This window comes from Rhinoraja longicauda, chromosome 2 (genome assembly GCF_053455715.1).
Source record: "Rhinoraja longicauda isolate Sanriku21f chromosome 2, sRhiLon1.1, whole genome shotgun sequence".
In the NCBI taxonomy this organism is placed as follows: domain Eukaryota; kingdom Metazoa; phylum Chordata; class Chondrichthyes; order Rajiformes; family Arhynchobatidae; genus Rhinoraja; species Rhinoraja longicauda.
Genome location: NC_135954.1, coordinates 77000455 through 77021246, shown reverse-complemented (window position 1 = coordinate 77021246; position 20792 = coordinate 77000455). Strand labels below are relative to the sequence as shown.

At 41.4% G+C, this 20792-nt stretch overlaps 1 protein-coding gene across 1 annotated transcript in view; it reads left to right on the top strand.

Annotated features, from left to right (window-relative positions):
- Window positions 1-4623: 4623 nt before the first annotated feature.
- The window catches only part of LOC144606791 (ATP-dependent translocase ABCB1-like), a 66162-nt gene continuing 49993 nt past the window's right edge, over window positions 4624-20792 (top strand). Inside the window, exons 1-8 of the mRNA XM_078423167.1 lie at window positions 4624-4672; window positions 12256-12334; window positions 12428-12473; window positions 14711-14867; window positions 15355-15367; window positions 15472-15663; window positions 16284-16455; window positions 18281-18405. Of these exons, the coding sequence (XP_078279293.1) occupies window positions 4624-4672; window positions 12256-12334; window positions 12428-12473; window positions 14711-14867; window positions 15355-15367; window positions 15472-15663; window positions 16284-16455; window positions 18281-18405 (833 nt within the window). The remainder of the gene's footprint in view (window positions 4673-12255; window positions 12335-12427; window positions 12474-14710; window positions 14868-15354; window positions 15368-15471; window positions 15664-16283; window positions 16456-18280; window positions 18406-20792) is intronic.

Genomic DNA, 20792 nt, shown 5'->3' with positions numbered 1-20792 from the left:
TCGGGGACGAGCTGTCTGTCCGTGGGCGTGGGGAAGAGAGTGGAAGTTTTGTTGCCTCCATCACAGTGAAGGGGTGTTTGGAGTCACTGTGATGGACGTTTGTGTTGGGGTCATGTGTCTTGTGTTCTTTTTTTTTGTGTGACTGCTATGTAATTTCGTTCGGTACCTTGGTACCGAATGACAAATAAAGCTCTGTATTCTGTAACACCAAATTTCTATGTATAATGGAAGCTGCTTGCATGTTTTCGTATCATTCTGAGTACATCATGTGATGTACCCTCCCATACGAATCATTTTACAAAAAATACCAGGTATTTATAATTTTGCACAGAACCTGTTTGGTTGAAGTTTGGCAAACTTTGTGTTCCGCAATTTTTCTTTGTCTGTTTCACAACATCTATCTATAATTTGCAATGTTATGCCGTATGAATGGAGATCAGGGTGTTTGCATGAAAATGTTGAGACTCGATGCTTTGGCCTTGGACACCAATTAACCTTTCAGGATTAAAGGATTTCTTAAAAAAAATAATTTGTCTTAGTTTAGTTTAGTTTAGAGATACAGCATGGAAACAAACCCTTTTGGCCCACTTAATTGACGCCAACCACAATCACCCTGACACTAGTTCAATCCTCCACATTCTGGATAATTTACAGAAGCCAATCAATCTTCTAACTTGAGAAAACCCATGTGATCGCATGGAGAAAGTACAAACCCTGTTGACAGCACCCGTAGTCAGGGACGTTTTTACAGCATTATGGGCCCCCGGGCAAAGCAGTGTACTGGGGCCCCTACCGTTACTCTCCCCACCCCCCCTTTCCCTACCAGCCCCCCCCTGTCGTGCCGGCGAAAAGCACTTACCGAAAAGCACTTAGCGATGGACTTAGGGTGCTACATTGTTGCGAAAAGCACTTACAGATCGCTGTGAGAAGCACTTAGGGACCGAAAATGTTGCGAAAAAAGCACTTATTGAACCTACATTTTTAAAGTTGTATTTATTTATTGCAAGTCACTTAACATACATAGATCAGCATGGGGCCCCTATGCTCGTGGGCCCCCGGGCAAGTGCCCATCAGGCCCATGCGTTAAGACGGCCCTGCCCGTGGTCAGGATCGAACCGAGGACTCTCGCGTTGTAAGGCAGTAACTCTACTGCTGTACCACTGCACCGTCCTGCACTGAGTTGTGTAAACAATTTTTTGATATAAATCAATTTATGGTGCAATGGTGTTAAATACACAATCTCTTTTTTCAGTTAGTGACAGTTGTCGTGATACAGATGGCAATAGTAGAAATAAAATTAGGTTGAAAGGGTAATGGAACATATGTTATCGGCAATGAGGGTTGGATTGAGCTGTGTTTGTTTCTCTGTGTCGGAGGTGCATGATTTATAATTATTGTAAGACCATTCCGAAGAAGGAAAAATGTTTAAGTACCAAAACAATGGTAAACAAAACATCAAAGAGCAATACAATATATAAAGATCATGTGAATCTTTGTTCGTGGAACAATCTGCCAGATTGTTCCCACTGTTCATTATATTTAATCTTTAATAAAGTCTCAATTGCCTCCTGATCTTTGTAGTGTGTTTGAAAGTTTGCTTTAACACAGTTTAAAATTTGGAACATCTAGAAAGACTTGATGAACAAAAATTTATTATATGTTTTATACATATTTAATGAACTGTTCATTTTCCAGCAAGATTTATTGTAAAAAGTCAATAGTCAATAGTCAATTTATTTGTCACATACACATAAATGTGCAGTGAAATAAAAAAATACCCGCAGTTCAACAATAAGACCAATAAAAATAAGCAATAAAAAATGCAATAACACATACAATCATAAACCAACACCAAACCAAAGAAACATCCATCACAGTGAGTCTCCTCCAGGCACCTCCTCACTGTGAAGGAAGGCCAGAATGGCTTTTTTCTTCCCCTGTCGTCTTCTCCCGCGGTCAGGCTGTTGGATTATTTAAGCAAGTTTTAAGCAGATTATTTCTTGTCAAACCATGCTTTTTGTCCACCTGATCAACCCCTTTTAAAATGATAAAGGTATCATTTTGGCAATAGTTCCAGCAGTGGACAGGTTTACAGTATCTGAGACTTTGTATTTACTATAATTTCTTGTTGCCAGTATCACCTAAGTAAACTGTTGACACAAGCTGGTTTGCAAAAAACGACACAAAGTGCTGTATTAACTCAGTGGGTCAGGCAGCATCTCTGGAGAACATGGATAGGTGATGGTTCTCATGACTTTTCGTTTAAGTAAGCCTACCCCATATATTTTATTCATTTAAAATGCTTCTGCAACAGATGAATGAAACTGCACATCATAGTCTTTGGTCTAGCTACATTTTAAGGGGCATTCAATGAATACTTTGATAAAATACATTGTGTTATGGAATCATACAATTTTGGGGCAGGCCTTCTGATCCAACTTAGTACAGCATAAGAACAGTAGAGCATAGGAACAGACGGATTTTTGGCCCACACTATTTGTGCTGAGCATGATGCCAAGTTATCGCATCTGCCTGTACATGATCCACATCCCTCTATTCTCTGCACTTCCATGTACCTATCTAAAAGCCTCTTAAACGCCATTATAGCATTGGTCTCTAACACCTGGCAATGCAATCCAGGCCCCCACTATTCGCTGTGTAATATCTTATAGCTATGTCCTTCACCCTGAGAATAAGGTTATGACTGTCTACCCGAAACATGCCTCTCATAATTTTATATACTTTGATCATCTCCCCTGAACCTCCGGCACTCCAGAGAAAACAATCCACACCTATCCCACCTCTCCCAGTAGCTGAAACCTTCTAATCCAGACAGCGTTCTGGTAAACTTCCTCTGTACCCTTTCCAATGCCTCTACATCTTTCCTGTAATTAGACAACCAGAACTGTACACAATACTCCAAATAAATAGTCTAAAGATACTGCATGTACTTGTACTCCTTGATTCCTCAGCTCTACAAAACTCCCTGGGTCGCTACCATCCACTATAAAGGTCCCGTTGTAGTTTGGCTTCCCAAAATGCAACACTTCACACTTTTCTGAATTAAATTCTATTGACCATTCCTTGGCCTACTTGCCCAATTGATCAAGATCCTGGTGTAATTCTTGATAACCATCTTCACTCTCTGCAGTCACACCTATTTTAGTGTCCTAGTTTTTAACAGAAATTGAAATGTTTTTATCTTTTTTAAGGATTTTTTGTTTCAATCAATCAAACCCATGGCATCTCATGGTTACAGGATATTATGTTTTAACCATCAAGAAATCATTTTTGGAGAGCAGGTTATTTATCTACACGGGACCATTCATTTTAGGGAATCTTGAAGTTGATCCCCTAGCTTTTACTCAAATCCTTCATAGTATCTTTATTGGGACCTGCTTCCATTCTGCCTCCATTGGATTTAAATAAAGTACGGAAAAAGGTTTAATGTGGAATCCACCTAGAACTTTGTTGACCTATGCATTGCAGTGTTGAATATTTACCTCAATAATCATTCTATGACATTATAAAAAATGTTAATCGTCAAATTGGATGAACTTCCACTAACTTTGGTTATAGGATTAAAAGGCAACAGTGTGAATTGCACCTTTCTGGCAATCAGCCCCCATAACCTGTACCCACCTACTTGCCAGGTTTGGTCCTAGCCCACCCCTATTTTCCAGCATTCTCCTCCCCACCTCAATCAGTCTGAAGAAAGGTCCCGACCCAGTACATCCTTTGTCCACCCCTTCCACACATGTTGCCTGACTGACTGAGTTCCTCCAGCACTTTGCATTTTGCTCATTGTGAATTACATCACACATTATCTGAAATTTGATTCCTGTTCCTTCAGAATCTGGGTGTTGCCTTAATGTTCCAGATTCTCAATTAAACATACCGGATGCCTTTGTTTTTGAGTACCCAGATGGTTCAGTTGATAGTGATCGTCAGATTGTGTGGATCAAGGTGGACTGGTACGTGTTAAACTGTCCAAACTATCTCTATATAAGTGTTTTTAAAAAGTGTAAGCAGATGTTATTAAGTATTTCAATTAGTTTTATTGATTGTAATTAATTTTTTGTGTGTTAGAAACATAGAAAATAGGTGCAGGAGTAGGCCATTCGGCCCTTCGAGCCTGCACCGCCATTCAATATGATCATGGCTGATCATCCAGCTCAGTAACCTGTACCTGCCTTCTCTCCATGCCCCCTGATCCCTTTAGCCACAAGGGCCACATCTAACTCTCTCTTAAATATAGCCAATGAACTGGCCTCAACTACCTTCTGTGGCAGAGAATTCCACAGACTCACCACTCTCTGTGTGAAGAAATGTTTTCTCATCTCGGTCCTAAAAGACTTCCCCCTTATCCTTAAGCTGTGACCCCTGATTCTGGACTTCCCCAACATCGGGAACAATCTTCCTGCATCTAGCCTCTCCAACCCCTTAAGAATTTTATATGTTTCTATAAGTAAGTTGAAATAGAATTTTATTGTAAGTACTGATTTGCTTCATTATTTACCCAAGATCTGGATACAGGTTGACGTTCAAATATTTATTGCACCCTGCTAGACGGGTTTCCTTTAAAAGAAAAAAAAAGCTGAAAATAGGAAATTACAGGGCAAGATGAAGGAAGAATTCAAGCCGAACCAGACCCAGGATATCACCAATAATGGTAAGTTTTAATTCTGTATTTTATCATTTAAAGTCATGTATTCTAAAAAATATATACACTTTGCAACTAGACAGCTGGAACCAACTTGTCAATTTTTGGTGTACTTGTCTTGCATGCTAACATGATTCTTAAAGATCACATTTTCTTAAACTGACAAGGGATTGAGATATGGGAGCACATTGCTTTTTATTTCCAATTTCAATGTACTTTTTTTAATTAATGAGTCTACATGTAAACCATTCAGATTATGATCCATCTAACTTATTGAAGTGACAAAATGTGACCTTCAGTAACAATTAGGTTTGTTTGTTATGGAAAAATCAAGATTAGATCTCATTTGTGCGACAGTAACAAGTAAGTGGTAATTGCAGTCTAAAAAGTCAGTTTAAAAAGAGCGTCAAAGAGACGCTAGCAGGCAATCAGTGAAGCGCATAACTCCAAGCTCGTCAGGAAGGCAGGTTGAAGTGAGTACGTGGATTGGTTGATCAATTAAATTAGAAGTTTGGTAAACTGGCCAATTAAGCAATTTAGTGACTGATATAAGCAAGACTTGCACAAGGGGTGCAGCCTTGTCGAGGGAAGTGCCCTGTGTGAAAAGTGCGAGTCTTTGGCGAGGAGGCTGAGGTGAGGAGGGTACACTTGTTTTTGAGCCTGATTTGTTTTTAGACAATAATGGCAGATAAGTTGGTGCAGTGTGTTTCCTGCAGGATGTGGGAAGGTAGGGACACTGCTGGAGCTTCTGGGAGCTACACCAGCAAGAACTGTGTCCAGGTGCAGCTCCTGAGTGGACGTGTGGTGGAGTTGGAAAAGCAGCTGGATGACCTCAGGGCCATCCGGGAATGCGAGAGTTTCCTGGACAGGACCTACTGTGAGGCTGTCATGCCAAGGGTCCATGTCGAGCGAAGGTGGGAGACTGTTTCAGGGGGGAGCGAATGTGGACTACAGGAGACCCTGGTGGCTGTGCCTATTGCAAACAGGTACACCCTCTTGGGAACTGTTGGGGCAGAAGATGCTTCCAGTCCGAGCGGCGAACATGTTGGCGGCTCAAATCCAGGCAAGGAGACTCGACCGGGGAGACCGAAATCAGGAAGAGCCATAGTAGTGGGTGACACCATTGTCCAAGGTACGGACAGTAGATTCTGTGGCGGCAGGCGGGACTTGAGGAAGGTCTGTTGCCTCCCTGGTGCCAGGTTCAAGACATCACGGACCGGCTTCAGAACATCCTAGCGAGGGAAGGCGATCAACCGGAAGTAGTTGTGCACGTGGGCACGAACGAAGTTGGGAGGACGAGGAAGGAGATACTGTAACTCCCTCTTAAATATAGCCAATGAACTGGCCTCAACTACCTTCTGTGGCAGAGAATTCCACAGATTCACCACTCTCTGTGTGAAAAAAAACTTTCTCATCTCGGTCCTAAAAGACTTCCCCCTTATCCTTAAACTGTGACCCCCCCTTGTTCTGGACTTCCCTGAAGTTAGATGTGGCCCTTGTGGCTAAAGAGATCAGTGGGTATGGAGAGAAGGCAGGTACTGGATACTGAGTTGGATGATCAGCCATGATCATATTGAATGGCGGTGCAGGCTCGAAGGGCGGAATGGCCTACTCCTGCACCTATTTTCTATGTTTCTAGTTTTCTATGTAACATGAGTTTAGAGAGTTAGGAAGAAAACTGAGAAGTAGGACGTCGAAGGTGGTTGTCTCTGGACTGCTACCTGTACCTCGTGCTGGTGAGGGCAGGAACAGAGAGATCGAGGATATGAATGTATGGCTGAGGGGCTGGTGCAGGGAGCAGGGATTTAGATTTCTAGACCACTGGGATCTCTTCTGGGGTAGGGGTGACCTGTACAAGAGGGACGGGTTGCACCTTAACAGCAGGGGGACCAACATTCTGGCAGGCAGGTTTGCTATTGCTACACGTGTGGCTTTAAACTAAGTAGTGGGGGGGAGGTGTTGACAAATTGGGAATATGAATATGGAGTTAAAGGGGAAGCGAATACAGGAGAAATTGCAAAGGACTCTCAAATAAATGGGGAGGGAATTTCTAGAAGGGGTAAGAGAGTAAGGTCAGGCCCAATTGTGACCGGTGTGAGAGGGGAGGTGAATACCGAAATTAAAATGTTGTATTTAAATTTGCGAAGTATAAAAAATAAAATGGATGAGCTTGAGGGTCAGTTAGACATTGGCAAGTATGATGTTGTGGGAATCACTGAGACATGGCTACAAGAGGACCAGGGCTGGGAACTGAATATTCAGGGGTACACAACGTATAGAAAAGACCGACAGGTGGGCAGAGGGGGTGGGGTCGCTCTGTTGGTAAGGAATAATATTTACTCCCTTGCAAGGGGGACATAGAATCAGGAGATGTAGAATCAGTGCGGATAGAAATGAGGAATTGTTAGGGTAAAAAGACCCTAATGGGAGTTATCTACAGGCCCCCAAACAGTAGCATCGACTTAGGGTGCAATTTGAATCAAGAGCTAAAATTGGCATGTTGCAAATGTAATGCTATGGTAGTTATGGGAGATTTGAACATGCAGGTAGACTGGGAAAATCAGGTTGGTAATGGACCCCAGGAAAGAAAGTTTGTGGAGTGCCTCCGAGATGGATTCTTAGAACAGCTTACTAGGGAGAAGGCAATTCTGGATTTAGTGTTGTGTAATGAACCTGATATGATAAGGGGAATCGAGGTAAAAGAGCCATTAGGAGGCAGTGATCACAACATGATAAGTTTTACTCTACAAATTGAGAGGGAGAAGGGAAAATCGGAAGTGTCAGTATTACAGTATAGCAAAGGGGATTACAGAGGCATGAGGCAGGAGCTGGCCAGAATTGACTGGAAGGAGGCCCTAGCAGGGAAGAGAGTGGAACAGCAATGGCAGGTATTCCTGGGAATAATGCAGAAGTTGCAGGATCAATTTATCCCAAAGAGGAGGAAAGATTCTAAGAGGCACCCGTGGCTGACAAGGGAAGTCAAGGACAAAAGAGAAGAAGTATAACATAGCAAAGAAGAGTGGGAAGCCAGAGGATTGGGACTCTATTAAAGAGCAACAGAAGATAACTAAAAAGGCAATACGGGGAGAAAAGATGAGGTACGAGGGTAAACTAGCCAATAATATAAAGGAGGATAGTAAAAGCTTTTTTAGGTATGTGAAGAGAAAAAAACTAGTCAAGGCAAATGTGGGTCCCTTGAAGACAGAAGCAGGCGGATTTATTATGGGATTTATTATGGGGAACAAGGAAATGGCAGACGAGTTAAACCAGTACTTTGGATCTGTCTTCACTAAGGAAGATACAAACAATCTCCCAGATGTTCTAGTGGCCAGAGATCCTAAGGTGACAGAAGAACTGAAGGAAATCCACATTAGGCAGGAAATGGTTTTGGGTAGGCTGATAGATCCCTAGGGCCTGATGGTCTGCATCCCAGGGTACTTAAGGAGGTGGCTCTAGAAATAGTGGACGCATTGGTGATCATTTTCCAATGTTCTCTAGATTCAGGGTCAGTTCCTGTGTATTGGAGGGTAGCTAATGTTATCCCACTTTTTAAGAAAGGAGGGAGAGAGAAGATGGGAAATTATAGACCAGTTAGTCTGACATCAGTGGTGAGGAAGATGCTGGAGTCAATTATAAAAGACAAAATTGCGGAGCATTTGAATAGCAGTAACAGAACCATTCCGAGTCAGCATGGATTTACAAAGGGGAATTCATGCTTGACTAATTGACAGGGGAGAGCCGGTGTATGTGGGGTACCTCGATTTTCAGAAATCCTTCGACAAGGTCCCACATAGGAGATTAGTGGGCAAAATTAGAGCACATGGTATTGGAGGTAGGGTACTGACATGGATAGAAAATTGGTTGACAGACAGAAAGCAAAGAGTGGGGATAAATGGGTCCCTTTCAGAATGTCAGGCAGTGACTAGTGGGGTACCGCAAGGCTCGGTGCTGGGACTGCAGCTATTTACAATATACATTAATGACTTGGATGAAAGGATTAAAAGTACCATTAGCAAATTTGCAGATGATACAAAGCTGGGTGGTATTGTGAACTGTGAGGAAGATGCTATAAGGTTGCAGGGTGACATGGACAGGTTGTGTGAGTGGGCGGATGCATTGCAGATGCAGTTTAATGTGGATAAGTCTGAGGTTATCCACTGGTGGCAAGAAAAGGAAGGCAGAGTATTATCTGAATGGTGTCAAGTTAGGAAAAGGGGATGAACAATGAGATCTGGGTGTCCTAGTGCATCAGTCACTGAAAGGAAGCATGCAGGTACAGCAGGCAGTGAAGAAAGCCAATGGAATGTTGGCCTTCATAACAAGTGGAGTTGACTATAGGAGCAAAGAGGTCCTTCTGCAGTTGTACAGGGCCCTAGTGAGACCGCACCTGGAGTACTGTGTGCAGTTTTGGTCTCCAAATTTGAGGAAGGATATTCTTGCTATTGAGGGCGTGCAGCGTAGGTTTACTAGGTTAATTCCCAGAATGGCGGGACTGTCATATGTTGAAAGACTGGAGCGACTTGGCTTGTATACACCGGAATTTAGAAGGATGAGAGGGGATCTTATCAAAACGTATAAGATTATTAAGCTGTTGGACACGTTAGAGGCAGGAAACATGTTCCCAATGTTAGGGGAGTCCGGAACTAGGGGCCACAGTTTAAGAATAAGGGGTAGGCCATTTAGAACGGTGATGAGGAAAAGCTTTTTCAGTCCGAGAGTTGTGAATCTGTGGAATTCTCTGCCTCGGAAGGCAGTGGAGGCCAAAACAGGACATGATGCAACCAGTCAATAGGCTTTTTACTGTATACCTGTAGAAGTTCAAGAGAGTATTTTTTGACATACCAAATCACCTCAATCTTCGAAGCAAGTAGGCGTTCTTTATGATTGCATCAATGTGCTGAGTCCAGGACAGAAATTCAGAGATGTGCATGCCCAGGAATTTGAAGCTTTTGACTTCACCACCATCCCGTCAATGAAGACAGGTTTGTAGATCCTCGTTCTTCCTCTTCCTAAGTCCATAATTAATTCCTTGGTCTCATTGACATTGAGAGCCAGATTATTGTTCTGGCACCATTTGATCAGTCAATCGATCTCCCTCCTATAATCCGACTAATTGTCATCCATAATTCGTTCAACATTGGTGGTGTTATCAGTAAACTTGAAGATGGAGTTCGAACTATGTTCAACTACACAGTCGTAACTATAGATTGAATATTGCAGGGGTCTGTTGACCTGTTGTGGCGGTAGGCAAATTGTAAAGGGTCCAGATTCTTGTTGAGGAAGGAGTTGATATGCACCATAACCAACCTCTCAAAGCACATCATCACCATGGACGTTAGTGCCACTGGTTGGTAGTCATTGAGGACATCACCTTACTCTTCTTGGGCACCTGTATTATTGATGCCCTTTTAAAGCAGGTGGGAACCTCAGACCTCAGTAATGAGAGGTTGAAAATGTCCACAAAAACCCAAGCCAGTTGGTATGCACAGATTTTAAGAAAACGATCAGGTATACCATCAGGTCTAGATGCTTTGTCCAGGGTTCCCCTGAAAGATCACTGATGTCGACCTCTGTGACTGAGATTGGAATACCATCAAGGGCTATGGGGGCCAGGAAGGCACATCAGTGTTCTCCCTATCAAAGCGTGCGTAGAATGCATTTAGCTCATCAGGGAGTGATGCTTCTATCACTTGAGCTGCTTTCACCTTCCAGGAAGTGATGGCATACTAGCCATGCCAGAGCTACCGAACACCTGCCTCAACCTCCAGCTGAGAGCGATAGTCCTTTTAGCCTTTTTAATTCCTTATCAAGGTCATATCTGGACTTCTTGCATAGCTCTGCGCTGCCAGTCTTGAATGCCCGAGATCTGATCCTTAGAAAGAATCCAGATCTCCTGGTTCGTCCAAGGCTTTTGGTTGGGGAACACTCCATGGTTTTCGGGGGAACACACTCCTCCACATATTTTCTTATGAAATCAGTAACAACTGTGGTGTATTCATACATGTCCATTGCTGAGTCCTTGAACATTTCCTAGTCAACCAACTCCAAGCAGTGCCGTAGTCACTCCTCTGCCTCCCCTTAACAGCTCAGTGCAGTCCTCACTGTTGAGGGTGTGCTCTTCTGTCGCTGCCTATATGCAGGAAGCAGATGTACAGCCAAGTGGTTGGATTTTGTAAAGTGAAGGTGAGGGATTGAGGGACAGGCATCCTTGATGGTATTATAATAGTGGTTGTGGGTATTTGCTCCTCTGGTGCTGCAGGACAAATGCTGGTGGTTGTTTGGGAGTGTTTTCTTCAGGTTGGCTTTGTTGAAATCCCTGGCTCTGATGGTAAAGGCTTCGGGGTACGCTGACTGGTGTTTGTTGACCACGGTGTGCAGCCCCTCTAGTGCAAGATGGCAACATCTGTGGAAGGAACAGACGGACAATGTTTTGGGTTGAAAGAAGGCTCCTGACCCGAAGTGTCACCTCCACAGATGCTGCCTGACGCACTGAGTTCCTCCAGCACTTGGTATTTAGCTTAAGATTTCAGCATCTGCGGTTCCTTATGACTCCCACAGCTACATAGATTATAACTTTCCCCCCCTCCCCATTTCTTGTAAGGTTGACACCCCTTTCTTCTTGTTTCTCTGACTCTGCCCCATCTTCTCTCAAGATGTGGCCTTCCCTTCCAGGACATCTGAAATGTGTTCCTTTTTCAGGAAACATGGCTTCTCTTTTACTGTAGTTGATGGACTACATTTGCTCTCGTCTCAATTCCCTCCAGATAGAAAGGAGACAGAGTCTCTCTCATACCTTTCAGCCTACTTGCCTCCATATCCGTTGTCATTTTGAACAGGTACAACAAGATCCAGCCACATCTTTTCCTCCCCATCCCTCTCCACCTTTTGCAGGGATCACTCCCTCTGCAATTCCCAGGTCCATTCATCCATTCGCATCCAGTCCTCCCCAACCCATGACACCCATCTGCAACAGCAGGAGGTGCATCATTTGTTTAGACATCTCCTCCTCTCTCGTCACCATCCAGAGACTTAAATAGTCTTCCCAAGCAAGGCAAAGATTCTTGTGCACCTTCTCCAACCCTCATCTTCTGCTTTTAATGCCCCTAAATTGGCCTGCTGTAAACATAAGGTGAGACTACGGGCAGACCGGTCGATGATCCTGCAGAGCATCTGCTCTCTGTTCACACTGGCCATCCTGAGCTCCCAGCGCTTGACATTACAATACAATTTCCCATTCCCACACTATCCTGTCCATCCTCAGCCTTCACCACTGCCAGGGTGATACCCAATGCAAACTAAAGAAACAACACCTCCTATTCCACCTGGGTAGTCTACAATCCAATGGCATGAACATTCAATTTTAAACTCTTAGCTAACTCTCCCTGCCAGAGTGTTCCCCCTCTGCCTTCTGGATCCATCTCTGGAGACTAGCTTGCTTGGAGAAGTTTGCACTGGAAAGCCCATCAAAGTTAAATGCCTGCTAATAATCAATCGAGAATTCTGAACATATTTGGTGACATTTCTTATTGTTGATTTCTTAAACAGAAAATAAAATTAACACCAGATATTTTAAGAAATTAACTTTCCCGCAGGTTTCTCCAAGGTTGGCTATGACAATCCTGGATACCAAAAAGATGAGAAAACAGAAAAGGTTGACCACAAAAAAAGAAAGTAAGAAATTGTCTTACAATTAAGTCATTAAGGATTTTTATTAATAGCCCCAGTAAAATTAATACGTATGTTTTACTTTGTGTTTTTCTACAGAGGAAAGGAAAACAAGGCAAATAAGTCAATTGGATATTTTGAACTGGTTTGTTTCTTCTATTCTACCTTTCCTTTACAATATGGAATGAAAAATAAATTCTGCTTGCCTATATTAAAGCAATAGAGGCAGTCTGTCCAGTTTTTATTGTAAAAATTGTCCCTAGTGGGTGTAGGATAGTGTTAATGTACGGGGATCACTGGGCGGCACGGACTTGGTGGGCCGAAAAGGCCTGTTTCCGGCTGTATATATATGATATGATATGATATGAATATTAAAATGCAACTCAGAAAATAATTGCTATAGTGCTCTGGACTTTATCTTAAAGTCCAGAGCACTATAGCAATTATTTTCTGAGTTGCATTTTAATATTCTGGACAGACTGTCTCTATTGCTTTAATATAGGCAGATGTTCAATGCAAATTTTATTTTGGCTGGGCGAGGCATCATGCAGGGGCACAAATTGTGCTTATTATGGTTCAGAGAATTGAATGAAATCTATTAGCTTAAATATTTAAATAGGTTGAAAGTGGAAATGAAAGTAATGAATCAATGTTTACTGTTAATATAAAGTTGCAAGAGGAAGTTAACTGAGGAAAATGCAAAGGTGCTGCAATTTTCAAGTAAATGGTACAAAAAAAACTGGCTTCTGAAGGAATGTGAGGAATATGAAATTATCACTGATTGGAAGAAACGAGAAAAATAATGTTATAAAATGCCGTAGACTACAAGCAATTTGAATATCCTCGTACTTATCACAGAAGTCAATATGCAGTTGCACAAAGGATTTTGAAAAGATAATGTTATTCTACACTGAAAGATGGTTGGTTTAAAAGATTTGGGAGATTAAATCTAATGCCCATCGTGACCAGTGGGTGGGACTAAATTGCTTGCCAAACATGCATATACTGTACACTACCCTGTGAATCATACCAGGCCACCTTTACATGAATGAGAAATGTCCCTTGCTTATAGAGTCATAGAGTGATACAGTGTGGAAACAAAACCTTCGGCCCAACTTGCCCGCACTGGCCAACATGTCCCAGCTACACTAGTCCCACCTGCCTGAATTTGGGCCATATCCCTCCAAACCTGTCCTATCCATGTACCTGTCTGCTTCTTAAAAGTTGGGATAGTCCCAGCCTCAACTACCTCCTCTGGCAACTTGTTCCGTACACCCACCACCCTTTGTATGAAAAAGTTACCCCTCAGATTTCTATTAAATCTTTTCCCATTCACCTTAACCCTATGATATCTGGTCCTTGATTCACCTACTCTGAGCAAGAGACTGTGCATCTACCCGATCTATTCCTCTCATGATTTTATACACCTCTATAAGATCACCGCTCATCCTCCTGCACTCCAGGGAATAGAGCCCCAGCCTACTCAACCTCTCCTTATAGGTCAGACCCTCTAGTCCTGGCAACATCCTCGTAAATCTTATCTGTACCCTTTCCAACTTGACAACATTTTTCTATTACATGGTGCCCAGAACTGAACACAATACTCTAAATGCGGTCTCACCAACATCTTACACAACTGCAACATGAAACAGTTATATATGAAACAGTTGTTGGTCAGTCAAAACTGGGGGGGAGGGGTACAGATATGTAAGATGAGAGAAATTTAGTGACACGAAAGGGAAAGGCTCCAAAATGTTTAAAGTCAGAATGAGATGATTAAATTTGAGGCCCAGAGGAAATCTAGTTCAGTGACTGCAGAAATGGAAGACAAATGAAACTTGAACCATTGAAATTTTGACTAAATTAAAGTTATTGGAGGTTTAAGTCCTTGACATTGGTCAGGAAAATATTGGAGTAAACAAGCGAAAGTGATAATAACATGGATGAAGACTTCAGTAACAGAATTTAGCTACAAATTTGATTGAGATTTTTGAACTAAGAAGGTTGATGAGGGCAGGGTTGTAGACATAGTCCATATGGACTTCTTCAAGACCTTTGATAAGGTTCCGCATGGTAAGCCAGTTCTGGGAGATGAGATTGCATGGTGTCCAGGGAGAACTAGCTAACTAGATATAAAACGGACTTCATGGCAGGAAGCCGATGGTGATGGTGGACTGCAGGACCATGACGAGTGGGATCAATGCTGGGCCCATTGTTGGTTGTCATCTACATCATCCAAATTTGGTGTTGAAATTTTTCAACCATTTGGGTACAAAATCTTTGATGAATAAGAGACTAATTTTATGATTATCATGCAAGTGCAAGGAATTTTTCTAAAAATATTTAGTTACATCAACTGACAAAAAATATTTTCATTTATAGTTTCGTTTTGCTGATAGATTCGACATCCTAATGATAATAATTGGATTCCTCTGTGCAATAGCGCATGGGATCTCTCTGGAGCTCATGATCATTGTCTTTGGACAGCTGACTGACAATTTTGTCCAGAGTGGAACTCCCCCGAATATCTCTAGTGCAGGTACTGAAATGTATTGTGATATTATTTTAAATTTTTTAAATATATTCAGTAGAAAAATTTGTGACCTGAAGATAATCAAATTATTGGGTGTAGAAACATGGAACTGCAGACGCTGGTTTACACTAAGTGCTGGAATAACTCAGTGGATCAGGCAGCATGTCTGGAGAACATGGATAGGTGACGTTTTGGATCAGGACCCTTCTTCAGACTGATTGTAAGGGAGAATGAAAGAATGCTGGAAGGGTGGAGAGGAAGGACAAAACATCCCTTTTCACAGAAACTACACGATCTGCTGAGTGTTTCAGGCATTTTCTGTTTTTATTTCTGAATGTTTTCTGATATACAATATAGTATATTGCCACTCAGATGAATGCATTTCGGTTAATCAAATATTAATTTAAATATATAAATATCCCATTAGTCTTAACAGCATTCAACAACAGTTCAACAGAAACATGTTTTCAAGTACCTGGATTGGACTTAGAAGCTGAAATGACACGGTAAAAGTATTATTGAACATTAAAATTGAACGTTGTAATTGATTGTATTTGCAGTTCATATTAGCCAGTTTCCACATTATTAATGCAAACTTTTATTATCATAGGAATGCATACTATTTTGTGGCAATTGGATGTGCAGTCTTAGTTTTAGGATCAACACATGTCACAATGATTTCAGTTTCTGGTCAAAGACAAACTGCAAGAATACGGCAAAAGTATTTCCATGCAATTCTTCATCAAGAGATGGCATGGTTTGATGCACATCAAATAGGTGAACTAAATACAAGGCTGACAAAGTAAGTAACTGAGCTCTAAAATCTTTAAATTATATGTTTTAAATGCTTCAATATAATATTAAATTGCAATAAATATATATGGGTTAGAACTGCCTAAGATCACTAATCTGCTTATTTATCAAATCTTTCATAATCGCTGCCCAAGAGTAATTTGATGTCCAGATCATTTCTGCTTTACCATTATCTATGTCTACATCATTCATGATTGTTTCTTAGGTACTACTTTTAATTCCTCTGTTTCCTAACATAGACATGCACAATAACATTTATGTGTTTCAAGGTTTTCTCTCAACCCAATTTCATGTACAGATATAAGGTGTCGAGCTTTTCAATGTCAGAATGTAAATTGTAAATCCATTTATTGGAGTTTGTTGAAACCATATGGAGGGTGTGACAACTTTTGCTTGCAGTCTCCAAATATCTTATTAGTTTATAAAAGAATACAATAAAGATTTAACCAGTTACATAATTAGTTATTGCAGGAGAAAAATACTTGTTAGAATATAACCATTGATGAAAATGAATTGAAATTCCCTAGTCATAGAAGTGAAGTGACACTGTTCACCATGAAGTAATCGTTGATGAGGGAGCATGATACTCTATTCTTTTTATATTCACAGTGATATTAAAATCATCAAAGAAGGACTTTCGGACAAATTCAACATATTCATTCAACTCGCCACCACTTTTTTAACAGGAATTATAATTGGATTTATCCATGGATGGAAACTTACTTTGGTCATATTGGCAATTTCTCCTTTCCTTGTCATCTCAGTAGCTGTATGGATAAAGGTATAAGCACAACACATTTTTTAAAGAGCACCCATACATGAGGTGGGTAGACACAAATGCTGGAGTAACTCAGCGGGACAGGCAGCATCTCTGGAGAGAAGGAATGGATGACGTTTCGGGTCGAGACCCTTCTTCAGACAAAGGGTCTCGACTCGAATGTCACCCATTCCTTCTCTCCAGAGATGCTGCTTGTCCTGCTGAGTTACTCCAGCATTTTGTGTCTACCAGCATCAGCAGTTCTTTCCTACAAGTGAGGAAGTGGGATTCAATATGCATTAAGTATATGATATTGTTGGAATAGATAAGGAGGCAATTGTAGTGTGCATTCTCATAGGTAAAGTAATGAAAAATACATAATCTTTGATAACTGTAATGAGGTTAAATGAGTTCAAATAAATGAAATCAAACAAAATACTCCATGAAGTGATTTTATTATAGATATCACTGTACTAATTCTGCTGATCAGGTAGTGTTATACCAATTTTGCTGATCAAAAATGCATGTGTGCAGCAAAAAGATTACGACCTTTCAGATATCAGGTCAGAAACTGAGATATAAAACTGAGATTTAATAACTTTGCAAATGCAGAGGTTAGGGAGGGTAAGATCAAATATATAGACAATTAATATGTTTAATACTTTGAAGACTATTAAATTAAAAATATGTAATTGTAACACAGGGAGGAGGGGAGCAGGTGGTGATGAGGGAGAATCAGTTAGTCCATTTGGTTGCAGGCCAGCAAGGTAAATCATGAAGGTTGGTGAGGCTGCCTGCTGGAATTGTCGTAAACATGAGAAGTGTAAACATAGAAGAAGAGGTAGGCCAAATAGTCTCCACCATTTCCTCCCCATCCAAATTATCTCCAACACGCAGCAGATTGGGGATTAAAATTATCTCCTTATAAGAACATAACACATCGGAGCAGAATTAGACCATTTGGCCCATTGAGACCATGGCAAATCTAGTTTTCCCTCAACACCATTTTCTCACCTTCTCCTCGTAACCTTTGATTCCCTTACTAATCAAGAACCTATCAATCTTTGCTTTAAAAATACCCAATGTTTTAGCCTTTACGGCTGTCTGTGGCAATGAATTCCATAGATTCAGCATCCTTCTGTTCAGTCTTATCATATCATATACAGCCGGAAACAGGCCTTTTCGGCCCTCCAAGTCCGTGCCGCCCAGTGATCCCCGCACATTAACACTATCCTACACCCACTAGGGACAATTTTTACATTTACCCAGCCAATTAACCTACATACCTGTACGTCTTTGGAGTGTGGCCAAGGCACAAGGGATTCAAATGTCAATGGGACAATTGTGCCTGAAGATCGTTCCCAACATCTTTAGTCTGAGTCATGAGCAAGACTGGGGAATTCTGGGTTCCCTTCCCGCAAAGGAGAGATCTGAGAAGTGAATTTCTGGAAGGCACATAAACTTCTTAAAACATTATAAAACAAAAAGAAAACTTTTAATTAAGAAATATTAAACAGGAGTGATAATCTGGGTAAAGTTTCAAATTGGCAAAATGAAACTTGAGGATTGATAAAAGGAAATGTTTTATCACACAAAAAAACCTGAGATGTGCAGAATGGACAATAAAATGAAATCAGCTGTCCATTTCTTCACCCCTGCCAAATCATTTATGAAGCAATAATCTGGTGGAATGCAGAGGCTAGAGGCTCTCTCATCACAGAATTAATACAATTGAGCTAAATACTTCTTTATGAGTAATTTGTTTGTTTATGTAATTTGGGTTTCCCAGTTCAATCTGTGATTTAAATTGATGCTGTTTATTTTCACCATTTAATCTCATTTTAAATAGATTTTAACATCACTGACCAAAGCAGAATTGAAAGCCTATGCCAAGGCAGGTGCTGTAAGTGAAGAAGTTCTCATGGCAATCAGGACTGTCTTTGCATTCAATGGACAACAGAAAGCTTTAGCAAAGTAAGTTTCATTCCACACCTTTGCTGAAGGTTACACACCATAACGTATTATAGTCAAAAAAATACTCGGTGCCAATCAGTTGCTGCTTGATTATTGGTCACCATAGCTTTCTTCAATCGATCAATCTATCGTCCCTGCCCTTGGCAGGAAGTAATTAATGTGCAAAAGGAAGTGATTTGAAAAAAATCAGTGCAATAATAGTTCGTTTTAGTTTAGTTTATTATGCAGATGAAACTTGGTCTGCATGCAATCCAGTCAAATCATACCATACCGTACAGTAGATCCCACTCCGGAACAACATGCAGAGGGTGACCACATTCCCACACCATCTTGCACTTCCAAGTCTCCAAAAAGTCCGATCTTGCCCCAATTTTTTATTTTCTCATTTAAAAGCCAGGTGTCCTTGAGATACTGGATTGATAAAGTTGGGGTCAAATATACCTCTGAATTGGAATGGATGAGATATGATTAAAGAGGCAATGATCTCAGAAAATGCAAATAGAAGATTCAATAGACAATAGGTGCAGGAGTAGGCCATTCGGCCCTTCGAGCCAGCACCACCATTCAATGTGATCATGGCTGATCATTCTCAATCAGTACCCCATTCCTGCCTTCTCCCCATACCCCCTGACTCCGCTATCCTTAAGAGCTCTATTGAGCTCTCTCTTGAATGCATTCAGAGAACTGGCCTCCACTGCCTTCTGAGGCAGAAAATTCCACAGATTTACAACTCTCTGACTGAAAAAGTTTTTCCTCATCTCCATTCTAAATGGCCTACCACTTATTCTTAAACTGTGGCCCCTGGTTCTGGACTCCCCCAACATTGGGAACATGTTTCCTGCCTCCAACGTGTCCCACCCCTTAATAATCTTGTATGTTTCGATAAGATCCCATTTCATCCTTCTTAATTCCAGTGTATACAAGCCTAGTCGCACCAGTCTTTAAACATATGACAGTCCCGCCATTCCGGGAATTAACCTAGTAAACCTACGCTGCACGCCCTCAATAGCAAGAATATCCTTCCTCAAATTTGGAGACCAAAAGTGCACACAGTACTCCAAGTGCGGTCTCACTAGGGCCCTGTAGAACTGCAGAAGGACCTCTTTGCTCCTATACTCAACTCCTCTTGTTATGAAGGCCAACATTCCATTAGCTTTCTTCACTGCCTACCTTACCTGCATGCTTCCTTTCAGTGACTGATGCACTAGGACACCAGATCTCGTTGTACTTGACACCATTCCTAACTTGACACCATTCAGATAATAATCTGCCTTCCTATTCTTACCACCAAAGTGGATAACCTCACACTTATCCACATTAAACTGCATCTGCCATGCATCCGCCCACTCACACAACCTGTCCAAGTCACCCTGCAACCTCATAGCATCTTCCTCACCGTTCACACTACCACCCAGCTTTGTATCATCTGCAAATTTGCTAATGGTACTTTTAATCTGTGGGAGATGAAACATGGAACATGAGTATGAATTGTTTGCATAATAAATTAGATGCATCATATGTTGTGAGCTGAAAAAATGTTAGAAATCTCAAACCAACATCACAAGTCTATTGACTATCAGATTTAGGTGAAGAGGTATGGGAGTACGATAGGTCAAGGGATCTACTTGTAAGCGATGGGTTGCTCGCTTAACTATATTAAGGAGCATTAGCTGCTTAACTGCTAGCAGCTGAAGAGAGCTGTAGATAAGTGGCTTTGTCAAAGAACATGTGAGATGAAAGAATGCAGAATGGAATTCTCTGCCTCAGAAGGCAGTGGAGGCCAATTCTCTGAATGCATTCAAGAGAGAGCTCGATAGAGCTCTTAAGGATAGCAGAGTCAGGGGGTATGGGGAGAAGGCAGGAACGGGGTACTGATTGAGAATGATCAGCCATGATCACATTGAATGGTGGTGCTGGCTCGAAGTGCCGAATGGCCTACTCCTGCACCTATTGTCTATTGTCTATAGAATGCTTTTCACCTTCCCCTAAAACCACTTGATTCCCCACATCTATAATTAGAACTATGTACCACGCCTCTACTTTAACTGAATCTACCAATTAACATTCAAAACAATTGAACAGTTCAGACCCACTGATTTCCTCCAGCAGGTTGTTTATAGTTTCAGATTCCACCACCTGCAGTTGCTTGTATCTCATTTTTATTGAATCCGCCTGGAATCTTGTTTATCCAAGCCTTAAGCGCTTTTCACATCAGTTTTTCTGATCCCTTCCTCCGCCTTCAATTCTATTTTCACTGATCCTTCTCTGTAATGGTATTACTTCTCCAATCCTCCTTACCCCTTTGAGGTTTTCATCTGTTGTCCCTCAACTCTTCAGTTGAATTGTTCTAATCTCCTTGCACTGTTAATTTCTCAAATTTTAATCAC